A 17,338-nucleotide genomic window follows, 5' to 3' on the forward strand; every position below is an offset into this window, starting at 1 on the left:
TAGTCCCTGCCACTTGCGGGGGCTACACTGCATGCTGTAGGGCTTTTAGGGGCATAAATGTAGCGGTATTTCACAAAGACTCCCATATCTAAACTTGTTTATTAGATATCTACGGCATTTATTTAATCAAATTTATTTAAGTTGAGAAATTCCTTAGAGAAATTACAGGAATTAAACTTATGGGCTGCTTTGGCATCTCATGCCTAAAAGAACAGGCCAAGTGGAAGTTAGTGCTGACACTTAACATAACCCCCGGGAAGAGGAAAGAATGTGTTTAAGGTGTTCGTTGTCCACTTAGCCTTCCGACTTTTCCAGGCTAGTATTTCTGCTGGTAGGGATGACAGCCATTAAATGGTTTGATTTGTTTCAAGCAAAAACTTCTTATTTTCTTCTTGTGTAGGAATAGACCTTATCGCAGCATTTTACGGTTGCCTGTACGCAGGCTGTGTGCCAATTACCGTCCGCCCCCCACACCCACAGAACATAGCAACGACACTGCCTACCGTGAAGATGATTGTGGAGGTAACACCGCCTGGAGTGTCTGGGCGCTTCCTCCTGCCCTGGACCTGAGTGTCCGGCTCTACACCAGAGCTGGGCCTTCGGGGGAGGGGCTGGTTGTGGGAGTCTTCAACCCAAGTGATGGGGCAGTATGTGGCCTCTGCCCTCAGGGAGCCACCATCGAGTGCTGGAAGCAAGAGCCCAACTTTGCATGGAATTAGGGGCTAGAGGACAGCCTTGCCTGATACCTAGAGAAAGCAGCTCCCCAGAGGGTGCGTCCCTACAGGCCGTGCCCCAGCAAACCGGATCTGGTGAAAAACACCCATTTTTTTATCGTTCTTTTGTCATGGTTTATAAATGTCCTATTTGAAAGCATAGGTTTATTTAACTTTTTTTGTGTCGGGGGCAGTTTAAGAGGACTAGGAAAGTTTTTTCCCTTTGGAGGAGTAACTACAGGGGACATTAGTTTGGGGACCCCTCAAATACTTTTTTGTCATTATGTTGGAGTACTTTCATGGTCATTATTCCTGTTAGAAAATATGGGGTTTTTGTGGACATATGTGGCATTTCCAGTAGAACAGCCAGTGGTGTCAGTAGTGAGGTTAGAAGCTCCTTTCTGAGTCTGATCTTAAACTGGATCCCACTCAGCTAGAGACATGTTCAGGGACCTCAGTGCCCGCGAGCTCTGTGTGGCGCTTTGTGGTCAGACTCCTGGCTCTCTTGTACCTCTGCTGGCCAATGCTAGCCCCTCACAAGGAGCGGTGTCCCTGGCAGTGCAACCTGCTCTGAAAGCCACACAGCCTCAACATACAGAGCAGACACGTGTGCCGTGAGGCTTCACCTGTGGTTTACCTTCCTTCATCCGTTCTGTTCTCTGACTCTCAGGTGAGTCGCTCGGCCTGTTTAATGACAACACAACTGATCTGTAAATTGTTACGGTCCAGGGAGGCAGCTGCAGCCGTCGATGTCAGGGCGTGGCCCCCCATACTGGACACAGGTCAGTCCTCGAACTAGCTAGGTGCAGTTCCTTCTCTGCTTTCCCATTAGGTCAGATGTGCTAATAGCTTCGCTTTGCTCTCCAGATGATTTGCCAAAGAAGCGGCCAGCCCAGATCTACAAACCCTCCAACCCGGACACGCTGGCTTACCTGGATTTCAGTGTGTCCACGACTGGAATGCTAGCTGGAGTGAAGGTGAGGGTGCGGTCTTCCTAGAGTGCAGTGAGCTATAAAATGTGTGGACACTTTAGTAGTAACCTAAGCTGACTGATTCTTTCCAAATGTTCCAACTTTTTTAAAAATGTGAACACAGCCTGACTAGTCCCTACTGAAAAACTGCAAAGGTTTTTCTTTCCTGCTGGTTCTCAAATCCAAATATTATTTGTTATAAAACTGCACAAGAGCTTCTTGCTTTTTTAAGGGATCAGTTATCGCTTGCCAGACGGCTGCTCACTGCAGCTGCTGTGACCCCTTTGCCTATGTTGTGCCCTCTGAATTAGGGCCCTCCAGGCTCAGGGACGCCCCTAGCAAGGAGCTGTTAAATTCCCTGTAGCCTCAGGAAGCCTTTCCCTCTTAGCTGCCTATGGGGTCTGAATGCTGAGTTTGCACAATTTACACTCCAGTTTTTCTTACTGTAGTAAAATACACATAACATAAGTTTACCATCTTGGGCAATTTAAGTGCACAGTCCAGTGGTATTAAATAAATTCAAAAGCTGTGTTGCCATCACCCCTGCACATCCCCCTAGCTCTTTTCTTCTTGTAAAACTGAAATTCTCTCCTCATTAAACACTGATTCCCCACTGCCCTCTCTCAAACCCCAGAAACCACCATTCTTCTTTCTCTCTCTGTGATTTTTATACTCTACACTAGAGGCCCGGTGCACGAATTCATGCACTGGTGGGGTCCCTCGGCCTGGCCAGAGATTGGCCCCAATCAGGGGGAGGGACCTCAGGAGGTTGACCAGCTGCAGGAGGTTGGCTATGGGAGCACACTGACCACCAGGGGGCAGCTCCTGCGTTGAGCTTCTTCCCCCTGGTGGTCAGTGTGTGTCAGAGCTACTGGCCGATAGTCCAGTCGTAACAGTTGCTTAGGCTTTTATATATATAGATATAGATACCTCATATAAGTGGAAGCATATAGTATGTGTCTGGCTTATTTCACTCAACATACTGTCCTCATCCTTATAATAGCATGTGTCAGAATTCCTTTTTTTTTTTTTTAATCCTCACCCAAGGATATGTTTTTTTCATTGATTATAGAGAGAAAGGAAGGGAGAGAGAGAGAGAGAGAGGAGAGAAAGGAAGGAACATTGATCGGTTGCCTCTTGTACATGCCCCGACCAGGGATCTAACCCACAACCTGTGTATGTGCCCTGACTGGGAATTGACCCCATGACTCTTCGATGCATGAGACAACGCTCCAACCCCTGAGCCATACCAGTCATGGCTGTCAGAATTCCACTTTAAGGCTGAATATTATTCCATTGCATGTTTATACCACATTTTGCTTATTCACTCACACATCGGTGGACAGTTGCCATGCTTGCGTGTTTTAGCTGTTGTAACTAATGCTACTGTGGATATAAATGTGTATATATCTGTTTGAGACACTACTTTCAGTTCTTTTGGTATGTACCCAGAAGTAAGAATTGCTGGATCATATGATAATTCCATTTGTAATTGTTTGAGGAACGACCATGCTGTTTTCCACAGTGTCTGTACCATTTTTACCTTCTCACCAGCAGTGCACAAAGGTTCCAAATTCTCAGCATCCTCACAAACACTTGTTTATTTTAAAAGTGAGCATCTTAACCCTTTGCACTCGCTTGCTTTTTTCTCGATTCCTTTATTCTACTCGGGATTTAATTTTTTAAATACCCCAGATTTTACAAAGCGTGGCAGTAGAATAAAAAACTGGAGTTTCTTTTCATACAAACTTATTTATTTGGATTTTTTAATATTTCAAATTATTGATACATTCAAAGAATATAAAAAGAGCTGCTACCGATGCTAACCGTGTCGAGTCACACTCAACATCCGAGTGCAAAAGGTTAATGGGTGAGGTTATATCTGATTATATTTTTGATTTGTATTTTCCTAATGATTAGTGACAGCATCTTTTTATGCAATTATTGGCCATTTGTGTATCTTCTTTGCAGAGATGTCTAGTCAAGTCCTTTGCCCATTTAAATAAGTTGTTTTGTGGTTGAGTTTTAGAAGTTCTCTAGATATTTTGGATATTAATGCCTTATCAGATATGAGATTTTAAAATATTTTCTCCTGTTCTTTGGGTTGACTTTTTTTTACTCTGTAGACAGTGTCTTTTGATGCGCAAAATTTTAAGTTTTTATCGAGTTCAATGTTGCCTATTTTTTTGTTGGTGGTGGTGCTTGTGTCTTTGATTTAATATCAAAGAAAACATTGCCAAATCCAATGTCAGAAAGATTTTGTCCCATTCTTTTGTCTAAGAATTTTATTGTTTTAGGTCTTACATTTATGTCTTTGATGCATTTTGTGTTAATTTTGTATCCAGTGATAGGTAAGAATCCAGTTTTATTCTTTTACATGTGGATATCCAGTTGTCCCAGAACCATTTGTTAAAGAAACTGTCCTTTACCCAATGAGTGGTCTTGGCACACTTGTGGAAATTGTTTGACCATATATAAAAGGGTCTGTTTGGGGACTATTTTATTCCATTGCTTTATGTGTCTGTCTTTATGCCAGTACCACACTGTTTTGATTATTGTAGCTTTGTAGTAAGTTTTGAAATCAGGAAGTATGGAACATCCAGCTTTGTTCTTTTTCAAGATTGTTTTGGCTATTCAAGTTTTACTGAGATTCTATATAAATTTTACAATGAGCTTTTTTTTATTTCTGCAAAAAATATCATTTGAGATTTTTTTATAGAAATTGCATTGAATCGGTATTGTTTTGAGGAAATACTGGGTAGTATCTGTGACTAGGATATGTTTCCATTTATTTATGTCTTCTTTAATTTGTTTCAGGAATGGGCTATAGTGTGCATTGTATAAGTCTTTCACCTCATTGATTAAGTTAATTCCTAAGTATTTTATTCTTTATGCTATTGTAATGAGAACTGTTTCAATTAACTTTTCAGATTTTTTCATTTAGTGTATAGAAATGCAACTGACTTTTGCATGTTGACTTTTTTCATGGTAATTTGCTGAATTCATTTATTATTTGTGACAATTATTTTGTGACATCTTTAGGGCTTTTTACATGTAAGATCATATCATCTATGAACAGAGGTATTTTTATTTCTTCCTTTCCAATTTGGATGCCTTTTATTTATTTTTTTCTTACCTAATTGCTTTGGCTAAAACTTCCAGTAGTATGTTGAATGGAAAGGGTAAAGGTGGGCATCCTTGTCTTGTTTCTCATCTTAGAGGAAAAGTTCAGTCTTTCACACTTGAGTATGATATTTGCTGTGGGTTTTCATATATTGCGTTTATTGTATTGAGGTACTTTCCTTCTATTTTTAGTCTATTGAGTGTTTTTTATCATGAAAGGATGTTAAATTTCTTCAGATACTTTCCTGCATCAAATGAGATGATCATTTTTTTTTCCCCTTCATACTCTTAATGTGAAGTATTACATTCATTGACTGTCATATGTTGAGCCATCCTTGCATTCTAGGAATAAAGCCCACTTGGTTATAATGTATAAGCTTTTTATTGTGCTTCTGAATTCGATTTGCTACTATGCTCAATTATATGTTGAGGATTTTATCCCAGTGTTCATAAGGCATTTTCATCTATAGTTTTCTAGAAGTGTCTTTGTCTGGTTTTGGTACCAGAGTAATGTTAACCTCATAGAATGAGTTAGGAAATGTTCCCTTCTCTTCAGTATTTTTGGAAAAGTTTGGGAAAATTGGTATTAATTTTTCTTTACTTCATTGGATCACCAGTGAAGCCATCAGGTACAGGGCATTTCTTTGTTGGAATTTTTTTTTTTTTTTCCGATTTGATCTTTTTACAAGTTAGAGGTTCATTCAGATTTCACATTACTCGTGATTTAGTCTTGGTAAGTTTGGTGTTCCTTCTTTTTTTAAAAAAAAATGTTTTGTTGTTTCAGAGAGAAGAAAGGAGAGGGAGAGAGAAATAGAAACATTGATTGGCTGCCTCCTGCATGCCCCCTATTGGGGATCGAGCCTGCAAACTGAGCATGTGCCCTGACCAGGAATCAAACCTGCAACCTCCTGGTGCAGGGGACAATGCTTAACCAACTGAGACACACTAGCTGGGTTTGTATTCCTTCTTGATAGTTTGTGTTTCAAATTTAATGAAATGGAATTTCTTTATTTCATGTAGGTTGTACAGTTTGTTGGTGTATGATTATCTATAGTACTCTCTCATAATTCTTTTTATTTCTGTAGAATCAGTAGTAAATGTCTCAAATTTCATACCCGATTTTAGCAATGTGAATCTTCTTTTTCTTAGCCCATCTAGGGAGACATTTATCAATTTTGTTGAGTTTTTCAAAGAACTAACTTTTAGTTTTATTGATTAGCTCTACTATTTTTTAATTCTTTATTTGTTTATCCTTCTCTAATCTTTATTATTTCTTAGCTCTGCTAGCTTTGGGTTCTTCTTTTCCTTATTCCTAAAGTTGTAAAGTTAGGTTGTTGATGTGAGGTCTTCCTTGTTGTTTTTTTAATATAACTGTGTATAGCTAGAAATTTCTGTCTTAACACTGCTTTTCCAGTGTCCCATAAGTTTTAGTATTGTGTTTTTATTTTTACTTGTGTTTAATTATTTCCTGATTTTCCTTGTGATTTCTTCTTAGATCCATTGGTTGTTTTCTGAGTGCATTGTTTGAATTCCACAAATTTGTGGACAGTTTTCCTCCTGTTACCAATTCCTAACTTTATCCTGTTGTGAATAGAGAAGATACTTTGTGTATCTATTTTTTAAAGCTATTGATTGAGGCTTACTTTGTGGCCTAACATATGGTTTATCCTAGAAAATAACCCAAAGACTCTGGAGAAGAATGTGTATTCTGTTGTGGTTGATTGGGGTTTTCTGTATGTTTAAGTTTTTTCCTTTTTTAAAAAAAAATTTATTATGGTGACGCTGGTTAACAAAATTATACAGGTTTCAGGTGTACAATTCCACAACACATCATCTGTACACTATATTGTGTGTTCACCACCCCAAGTCAAGTACCATTTATAGCCCCTATACCCTCCTCCACCTCCCCTCACCCCACCTCTCTTTGACAGTCCCTATTGTCTGTATCCATGAGTTTTTTTCCCCTCACCTTTCACACCCCACAACTCCCTACCCCCTAACAGCTGTCAGCCTGCTCGCTATCTATGGGTCTGTTTGTATTTTACTTGATAGTTCATTTTGTTCATTAGATTCCCCATATGAGTGAAATCATATGGTACTTGTCTTTCTCTGACTGGCTTGTTTCACTTAGCATAATGCGCTCCAGGTCCATCCAGCCATGCTGTTGTAAGGAATAAGATTTTCTTCTTTTTTATGGCCGAGTAGTATTCCATTCTGTACATGTACCACAACTTTTTTATCTACTCATCTACTGATGGACACTTGGGCTGCTTCCAAATCTTGACTATTGTAAATAACACTGCAATGAACATAGAGGTACATATATTCTTTCGAATTAGTGTTTTGGATTTCTTTGAATATATTCCCAGATGTGGAATTGTGGAGTCATAAGATAGTTCCATTTTTAATTTTTTCAGGTGACTTCATACTGCTTTCCACAGTGGTTGCACCAACCTGCATTCCCACCAACAGTGCATGAGGGTTCCGTCTTATCCACATCCTTGCCAACACTTGTTTGTTAATTTATTGATGATAGCCATTCTGACAGGTGTAAGGTGATACCTCATTTCTCATTGTGGTTTTAATTTACATTTCTCTGATGATTAGTGACTTTGAGCATCTTTTCATATGTCTATTGGCTATCTGTATGTCATCTTTGGAAAAGTGTCTATTCAGGCCCTGTGCCCATTTTTAAATTGGATTGTTTGGTATTTTGGTGTTTTTTTATCAGTTTATAAATTTTGGATATTAGTCCCTTATCAGATGTACCGGCAAATATGTTCTGCCATTTTGTGGGTTGTCTTTTCATTTTGTTGATGGTTTCCTTTGCTGTGCAAAAACTTTTTAGTTTGATGTAGTCCCATTTGTTTATTTTGTTTGTTTGTTTCCCTTGCCCGAGGAGATGTATCAGAAAAAAATATTGCTATGAGAAGTCTCTGAGATTTTACTGCCCAAGTTTTTTTGGTTTCAAGTCTAACATTTAAGTCTTTAACCCTTTGCACTCACTTGCTTTTTTCTCGATTCCTTTATTCTAATGCTAACCGTGTCGAGTCACACTCGACATCCGAGTGCAAAAGGTTAATCCATTTTGAGTTTGTTCTTGTGTATGGTGCAAGAAAGTAGTTTGGTTTATTTTTTTACATGTGTCTGTCTGATATGCCCAACCCTGTATATTGAATAGACTATCTTTAGGCTATTGTATGTTTTTGCCTCCTTCATGAAATATTAATCCTTTCTAATAAAGAGGGAATATGCTAATTGACCCTCACACCACCACAAAGATGGCGGCGCCCACAGCCAATAAGGGGGAATATGCTAATTGACTGCCCCACCCTCAAAGATGGCAGCGCCCACAGCCAATAAGGAGGGAATATGCTAATTGACTGTCCCACCCTCAAAGATGGCAGTGTCCACAGCCACAAGATGGAGACACCCAGTCCACTCAGCCCCGCCAGGGCGGCAGGCACGCAGCAAGGCCAGGCCCGCCCCCAGGCGGGTCTGGCCACTCTGCATGCCTGCCTCCGGAGTCCCCCAGTCCCCTCAGCCCCCCAGCTGCCCAGGGACAGCCCGAGGTGCAGGCAAGCCTCCGATGGCGGCTGCCCAGCCGCCCAGGGCCACCCAAAGCTTGTGCTGCTGGCAGTGGCAGCAGCAGAGGTGTGACGGGGTGTCGCCTTCCCCTGATCACCAGGTCGCCTCCCATCCCTGAGGGCTCCCGGACTGTGAGAGAGGGCAGGCTGGGCTGAGGGACCCCCCCTCCAGTGCATGAATTTTCATGCACTGGGCCTCTAGTTCACTATAAAGGTCTGGGTTTACTTCTGGGCTCTCCATTCTGTTCTCCATTTATCTATATTCTGGTTTTATGTCAGTATCATGCTGTTTTGATTACTATGGCCTTGTAGTATAGCTTGATATCAGCTAGTGTAATTCCTCTACCTCTGTTCTTTCTCAAAATCATTGTAACTATTCTGGGTCTTTTGTGGTTCCATGTAAATTATTGGAACATTTGTTCTATAAAATATGCCATTGGTACCTTGATAGGAATTGTGTTGAATATATAGATTGTTTTAGGTAGTATGGGCATTGTAATTATGTTCATTCTCCCTATTCATGAATACAGTATATGCTTCCATTTATCTGTATCATCTTCAATTTTTTTCTTCAATGCCTTATAATTTTCTGAGTACAGGTCTTTTACATCTTTGGTTAAATTTATTCCTAGGTATTTTATTCTTTTGAAGCAATTGTGAGTGGGATTGTTTTCTTAGTATCCCTTTCTCATATTTCATTATCTATCTATATAAAACCCTAATATGCAAATCAACCAAACGGCAGAAAGACCAGTTGCTATGACATGCACTGACCACCAGGGGGCAGACGCTCAACGCAGGAGCTGCCCCCAGCCTGCAGGCGCCAACTGGTGGGGGTAGGCAGGGATGGCGAGTGGGTGGCACCAGGCCAGCCAAGGCGGGTGCGAGTGGGGGCCCCGATCACCCCTCTGGTTACCCCACAGATCAGCCCTAATTGCCAGACAGGCCTAGGGATTCTACCCATGCATGAATTTCGTGCACCGGGCTTCTAGTCCTATCTAATAATAGACAAATATGCAAATTGACCATACCTCTGACACACCCACAAGCCACGCCCACAAGCCACACCCACCATCCAATCAGAGTGAGTATACAAATTAACCCAAACCAAGATGGCTACAGCCACAGAGAGCAAGGTTTCCTAGGTAACAGAGGAAGCCAAGCTTTCCGCCTGCCCTTGCCAGGCCTAAGCCTCCACTCAAGCTACAAAGTTTCAATTGTAGAAGGAAAATAAATTCCAGATACCAGGGCCTCTGCTTGGTTTGCCAGGGGCGTGGCTGGCCTGCAAACCACCACAGGCCCCTTGCTCAGGCCGCCCCACGCCCCAAGGGTACCCCCACCTGATCTGGGACACCCTTCAGGGCAAACCAGCTGGCCCCCACCCCTGTACCAGGCCTCTATCCTATCTAATAAAAGAGTAATCTGCAGATTGATCATCACTGCAACACACAATATTGCTGCCCCCATGTGGTCAAAGATCCTGCCCCCATGTGGACACAAGATGGCCAGCAGGAGAGGGCCAGCAGGAGAGGGCAGTTGGGAGGCACCCGGCCTGCAAGGGAGGGCAGTTGGGAGGCACCAGGCCTGCAAGGGAGGGCAGTTGAGAGGGACCAGGCCTGCAAGGGAGGGCAGTTGGAGGTGATCAACCCTGCAGGGGAGGGTAGTTAGGGGTGACCAGGCCGGCAGAGGAGGGAAGTTGGGGGCAAACAGGCTGGCAGCAGAGTGGTTAGGGGGTGATCAGGCTGGCAGGCAGAAGCGATTAGGGGCAATCAGGAAGGCAGGCAGGCAAGCAGTTGGGAGCCAGCAGTCCTGGATTGTGAGAGGGTTGTCCAACTGCCCGTTTAGGCCCGATCCCACCGGGCCTAAACGGGCAGTTGGACATCCCTCGAGGAGTCCCAGATTGGAGAGGGTACAGGCTGGGCTGAGGGACAACCCCCCTCTGTGCACGAATTTTGTGCACCGGGCTTCTAGTTGATATATAAAAATGCAACTGATATCTGGATATTTATTTTGTATCCTGCTACTTTACTGAATTCATTTATATACAGTATCATGTCATCAGCAAATAATGGCAGTTTTACTTCTTCCTTTCCAATTTGGATGCCCTTTATTTCCTCTTCTTGCCTGATTGCTGTAACTTAGACTTCCAGCTTACTATGTTGAATAAGAGTGGTGAAAGCAAACATCCCTGTCATGTGCCCTATCTTAAAGGAAACATTTGTAGTTTTTGCCCAGTAAGTATGATATTGGCTGTGGATTTGGCATAATGGCCTTTATTACATTGGGGTATTTTCTTTGTATTCCCACTTTTCTGAGAGTTTATATTGTAAATGAGTGCAGGATTTTATCACATGCTTTTTTTGCATCTATTGATATGATCATGTGGTTTTTCTCCTTCATTTTGTTTATGTGGTGTATCATTTTTATTGATTTGCAGATATTGTACCAACCTTACATTCCTGGATTAAATCCCATTTGATAATGATGTATAATCTTTTCATTGTAATACCAGATCCAGTTTGATAATATTGTGTTGAGGATTTCAGCATCTATGTCCATAATTTTCTTTCTTATGGTATCTTTATCTGATTTTGGAATTGAGGTAATGCTGGCCTCTTGATTTTTTTGGAATAGTTTGAGAAGGATAGATGTTAGTTCTCCTTTGAATGTTTGGTAAAATTCACCTGTGAAGCCATCCAGTTCATGACTTTTGTTTGTTGGGAGTTTTTTAAAATACTGCTTAAATGTCACTAGTTGTAATTAGTTTATTCAGACTCTCTGATTCTTCCTGATTCAGTTTTGGAAGATTGTATGTTTCTAGGAATTTGTCCATTTCTCCCAGGTTGTCCAATTTGTTTATGAATTTCCCTCTCAAGACTGCTTTTGCTGTGTCCCATAGATTCTGGGTTGTTGTGTTCTCATTTTCATTTGTTTTAAAGTATCTTTTGATTTCTTCCTTGATCTCATTGTTGACCCATTCATTGTTTTGTAATATGTTATTTACCCTCCATGTCTTTATGTTTTGGTGTTGTACTATGGTACTGTGTTAAGTCCTCTGTTTCTTTACTTACCTTATGTCTAGTTGGTCTCTCCATTATTGATAGTATTGAAGTCTCTTATTATTGTAAAGTTGTCTATTTCTCCCTTCAGTTCTATCTATTTTTGTTTTATATACATTGACTAGAGGCCCGGTGCACGAAATTTGTGCACGGAGGGGGGTTGTCCCTCAGCCCAGCCTGTACCCTCTCCAATCTGGTACCCCTCAAGGGATGTCCGACTGCCCATTTAGGCCCGATCCCTCTCACAATCCAGGACTGCTGGCTCCCAACTGCTTGCCTGCCTGCCTTCCTGATTGCCCCTAACTCGCTTCTGCCTGCCAGCCTGATCACCCCCTAACCACTCCGCTGCCAGCTTGTTTGCCCCCAACTTCCCTCCTCTGCCGTCCTGGTCACCCTAACTGCCCTCCCCTGCAGGGTTGATCACCTCCAACTGCCCTCCCTTGCAGGCAGGGTGCCTCCCAACTGCCCTCCCTTGCAGGCCAGGTGCCTCCCAACTGCCTTCTCCTGCTGGCCATCTTGTGGTGGCCATCTTGTGTCCACATGGGGGCAGGATCTTTGACCACATGGGGGCAGCTATATTGTGTGTTGCAGTGATGATCAATCTGCATATTACTCTTTTATTAGATAGGATAGAGGCCTGGTACAGGGGTGGGGGCCAGCTGGTTTGCCCAGAAGGGCGTCCCGGATCAGGTGGGGTTCCCTTGGGGTGTGGGGCGGCCTGAGCAAAGGGCCTGTGGTGGTTTGCAGGCCGGCCACGTCCCCTGGCAACCCAAGCAGAGGCCCTGGTATCTGGAATTTATTTTCCTTCTACAATTGAAACTTTGTAGCCTGGAGCGGAGCCAAGCCTGGGGCTCCCTCCGAGGCCGAGAGGCCGAGGCCAGCAGCCATTTGTGTTGGGGTTATAATTGAAACTTTGTTGCCTTAAGTGGGTGGGCCCGGCCAGGGTGTGCAGAAAGCTTTGCTTCCCCTGTTGCCGGCGGCAACCCTGGCCTGCTCTCTCAAGCTCCATTCTGCCGCCATTTGTTTGAATTTGTTTACCTTCTATAATTGAAACTTTGTAGCTTGAGTGGAGGCTTAGGCCTGGCAAGGGCAGGTGGAAAGCTTGGCTTCTTCTGTTACCTAGGAAACCTTGCTCTCTGTGGCTGTAGCCATCTTGGTTTGGGTTAATTTGCATACTCGCTCTGATTGGATGGTGGGCGTGGCTTGTGGGTGTGTCGGAGGTATGGTCAATTTGCATATTTGTCTATTATTAGATAGGATGATTTCTTACCAGGTATATAGATGTTTATAATTGTTATATCTTCTTGCTGTATTAAACCTTTTATTAATATGTAATGCCCTTTTTTTGTCTCTTGTAACCTTTTTTTATTTAAAGCCTATTTTTCTGATATAGCTACCTCTGTTCTCTTTTGGTTACTATTTGCATGAAATATCTTTATTCATCCTTTTACTTTCTAACTATTTGTGTCTTTTACTCTATAATGAATCTCTTGTAGGCAGCATATGGTTGGATCATAGTTTTTATCCATTCTGCCAATTTCTGTCTAGAATAGAGAGTTAATCCATTTATATTTAAAGTAATTACTGATAAGAAGAGACTTCTTTCATCTTGCAATTTTCCATATGTCTTAATAGCTTTTCTGTTCCTCATTCTCCACATTACTTTCTTGTTTTGTGTTTAGTTGATTTTTTCTAGTGAAACATTTGAATTCCTTTCTCATTTCCTTTTGTGTATATTCTATAGCTTTTTTTTTTTTTTTTGAGGTTACCATGGGACTTCCATTTAACATCCTAAAGTTATAACATCCCATTTTGAGTTTATAGCATCTTAACTTCAGCAACATACAAAATTGTTCCTGTACAGCTTTACCCCCACCTTCTTCAGTTGTCAATGTCACAGACTTACATCTTTATACACCGTGTGGCCCCAAACATATGGTTATAATGTTTTAAATGCATTGGTCTCTTAAATTATGTAGGGAAAAATTGTGGAATTTAAACCTGAAGTTACAATAATGATAGTTTTTATACTAATAGTTATTTGGTTTTAGTATATTAGTCTCTTAAATCATGTAGGAAAAAATGGAGTCACAAACTTGTTGAAATTATACTAGTTTTTATAATTGCCCTTTAGATACGTTTACTAACATCTTTATTTGTTCAAATGATTTTGAGTTATGTCTAGTGTCCTATTTCAACCTGTAGAGATCTCTTGAGAAAATTTCCTCCACTCAGATTTAAGTGTAATAAAGTCCTTCAACTTTTTTTAACCTAGGAATATCTTAATTCTCCAAAATTGATTGCAATTACCATCCAAGTCTCCCCTAGAAGTTGTAAGCCTTTAATAAATCCCAGAGTCCCAAACTAGTTACATGATATTCTTCCCTGCAGTTGTTGTCCAGGTGGGAATATAAGTTCCTGCTGCTTCCTGCTCCATCTTTCCAGAATCCTTTTCTCTGCTTTTCAGTAGGATTTGAGGTGATATACAATATAAAATAAAACAATTACTCAGAAGCTTTTAAAAGTAAAGATTCATTTTCAGAACATTTAAAGTAGTTATGGTAGTACTGAAATCAGCCTTCTACTGTCATAGCCAAAAGAGAAACACACTTTTGATCGTACATTTTCATGATCTACAGAAATGGAAGCTATAATATTAAATCGTTATTCAATGAAGCTATTTCTGCTTGAAACAGATAAAAGGATCTACCTTATTACTTCACTAGAGGTCCGGTGCACGAATTCGTGCACAGGTGGGGTCCCTCAGCCTGGCCAGCAATCGGGGCCAATCAGGGCCGGCTGGCTGGGGGGAGGGACAGTGGGAGGTTGGCCAGCCTGCCCCTGCGTTGAGCGTCTGCCCCCTGGTGGTCAGTGTGCATCATAGTGACCAGTAGACCTGTCATTTGGTTGACTGGTTGTAATGGGTGCTTAGGCTTTTATATATATATATAGATGGTTATTCCACTTCATGAGTATAGACCCTAGAAATCTCAGAGAGAAATGAATAACTAAACTTTTTCTTAAATTTATAAAATCTTTTTTTAATTTTTGACTGCTAAATGTGTTTGATGAGTACCTCAATTGAAATATATTTGTGATATCATTTAATGAAAAACCCATATGCTTTAAATACTGAGGGGCATGAATAGAGTTGAAATCATCTGGCTGATAGTCTCCTCCAGAAAGAAAGCCTTTCTACCTCTGGTTGCTCAGGTCACCATTTTTTCAGGAAGAAATTTTGACTCAATTTCAGGTTTTGTACAAGAATGTCTTTGAGTAATTAGATACCAAAAGTTTAGAGAGACAAGCTTAAAAAAGAGAGAGAGAGAGAGAGAGAGAGAGAGAGAGAGAAGCTTATCCAATAAACTCTTTTCCCCATAATGGGCACTATGGAATGCCTGACTGAGTACAAAACCCATGAGTATTTGTTTATATGTTCAACTTAAGTTTTTATTACTGCCTGTTCAATAGTGTACTTGAAACTCTGCAGGGTCCTAATAGATCCTAGATACACACTTGCTCAGTGTCATCAAGGCAGTCAGATGGAGGACTCCCATACAGCACCTACAGTTTCCTTTAGATGAATCACCCCTGGCCTCTGCACAGGATAGGTTAGCACTCATGGTGCTCTTCCTTCCACGGAGGGTGCTCTCCCACACTTTCCTGATCACTTTCAGTTGGTGTGTGCCCAGGGCGTGGACGCTTACTGTAACTTCAGTCAGTCCTGCCTGAAATCAGTCACAGATACATCCTGACAGTAAGCACAGGTGACCTCATCCCCGATTCCTCCATGTTCATTAATCCACTCTCAGTGTGTCTTTGGGAGGAGAGCATTAGAGTTTGTTGTTCTTGGCATTGGGAAGGCTAATTCTTCATCCAAGTACAAGTACACCTTCATAAGAATTAGGAGTTTTTCTTAAGACGAGGTTCTAAAGAAGCATTTCACCTTAGGCTCTTGGTTTGTGATGTTGGCAGGTCCAAGATTGGGATGAGTTTTGAGATTGAGCATTCAACTTTTCTAACTGTATTTTCTTAATCTGTGTGTGTTTCTGTCGCTCTGTTGAAATCTGTCAATGCTCACTCATCCTTAATATCACAGAGCCCTCTGCAAGCCCCAAGGGTGATGGACGACCCTTTCCCTGCTCTCTGTATCTGTGTACTCACAGATCCTGCTCTCAGCTTTCGTCCTTAAATTTCCCTCTAGACTGCAAGCTCCTGAGTCATGTTGTATTCTTTGTTTACATCTCAAGTACCTAATCCAACGCCTGGTACATAACAGGTGCTCAGTTAACATGTTGGTATTTGCTGCGCTGAGCTGAAGAACTTGGTTCTCCAGCTACAGATGGTGCCTGCACAGGAGGGCTTCCGCCAAGGTTTGTTTCAGTTGGCAGTCTGAGAATGGGAGGAAGTTTGCTAGTTAGGATTTCACTAACTCCTGATCCAGGAGGCAGCAGGTTGAGGAATGTTTCATAAATTCAGCCTTGTTTTTTCTTTTTTTTTTTTTAAAGATATATTTTATTGATTTTTCACAGAGGAAGGGAGAGGGATAGAGAGCTAGAAACATCAATGAGAGAGAAACATCGACCAGCTGCCTCCTGCACACCCCCCACCGGGGATGTGCCCGCAACCAATGTACATGCCCCTGACCGGAATCGAACCTGGGACCCCCCCAGTCCGCAGACCGACGCTCTATCCACTGAGCCAAACCGGTCTCGGCCAGCCTTGTTTTTTCTTAAACAAATATTGTGGCTTTAAAAGCATGCTAAAAAGAACTACTTATGTGTTAGGTTCTAGAGTAATCTGTGTTACCTTGTATGAATTCAGAAAATGCCCACAGTGAAACCTTCCGGGCAGGGCTTCTCCCCATAAGGTCACAGTGGAAGGAGCCCCCCGAGCCTGGCTTCTATCATAGCATTTCCCTGGGTTTCCTGCCTTATTGTGTTGCTCTCACAGTCCCACTCTGGGCAACACAGCACCTCCCGTCATCTTGAGGCCTCTTTGGTTAGCTAGAAAGCTTCTGTGAAGACAGTCTATTTATTAGATATATTTTACAATATTTTAAAATAATTCACATTCTATACTGACCGTAGTGGGACTGCTCCCGGGATTGGAGAAGCCCGTTCCTGTCCCTCGAAGTGGGCTGAGAGTGAATATTGGCTGCTGTCACATGGTACAGCAGCCGTGTCTCACTGCACAGGTCTCTGATTCCAGCTCAGGTGTGTGCCCTTCAGCAAATGCACCTTCTCTGAGCCTTCCTGAGTTGGGGCTTGTTCACCCCACGTGCTCTGCTGGCCCATGTCCCCTAGCAGTGCTCTGTTGGGCCTGAGATGGATGTGAATAAGGTGTAGTCCCTGCCCAGAGAAGGGAGTGAGTGGTGACCTCTCCCTACCAAGTTCACAGGCCCACATGGGGTTGCCGAGGAGCCTTGTGTGGACTAACCTACAATTCAAATGTAAGACATGGGAATTTCAATTGCTAGAGTTAATTGGCTCTGGGAACAAGAAAGTCGTGTGTGTGTGATTTTCTCATTAAAAATGGGAAGACTAATGAGAAGATAGCAGCCCCCTCCCTTCTAGCAAAGCCAAAGCTTGGTCACCATTGTCCCTTGCCCTGAATCACTCTGGGCACTGGTGTCGGGCTCCGTGCACTCAGTGGGCCCTGCTGTCTTGCAGATGTGTCACGCAGCCACCAGTGCCTTCTGCCGATCCATTAAGCTACAGTGTGAGCTCTACCCCTCTAGAGAAGTGGCCATCTGCTTGGACCCTTACTGTGGACTTGGGTTTGTCCTGTGGTGCCTCTGCAGGTGAGTGTCCCTTTAATATCTTTAAAATAATAAATAAATCATACACCTTCTCTTGCACTCGGTCCCTGTTCTGCCCCTGCTC

General features: G+C 42.3%; 1 protein-coding gene across 2 annotated transcripts in view; it reads left to right on the top strand.

The window, feature by feature from the left end:
* Nucleotides 1-17,338, top strand: part of DIP2C (disco interacting protein 2 homolog C) — a 385,891-nt gene that overhangs the window by 321,786 nt on the left and 46,767 nt on the right. For both annotated transcript variants that reach the window (XM_054726559.1, XM_054726564.1), the window contains 4 exons: nt 401-522; nt 1,384-1,495; nt 1,581-1,690; nt 17,126-17,256. In XM_054726559.1, coding sequence (XP_054582534.1) covers nt 401-522; nt 1,384-1,495; nt 1,581-1,690; nt 17,126-17,256 — 475 coding nt within the window. The remainder of the gene's footprint in view (nt 1-400; nt 523-1,383; nt 1,496-1,580; nt 1,691-17,125; nt 17,257-17,338) is intronic.

The sequence above is a fragment of the Eptesicus fuscus genome, chromosome 2 (genome assembly GCF_027574615.1).
Source record: "Eptesicus fuscus isolate TK198812 chromosome 2, DD_ASM_mEF_20220401, whole genome shotgun sequence".
NCBI classification, from domain to species: Eukaryota; Metazoa; Chordata; class Mammalia; order Chiroptera; family Vespertilionidae; genus Eptesicus; species Eptesicus fuscus.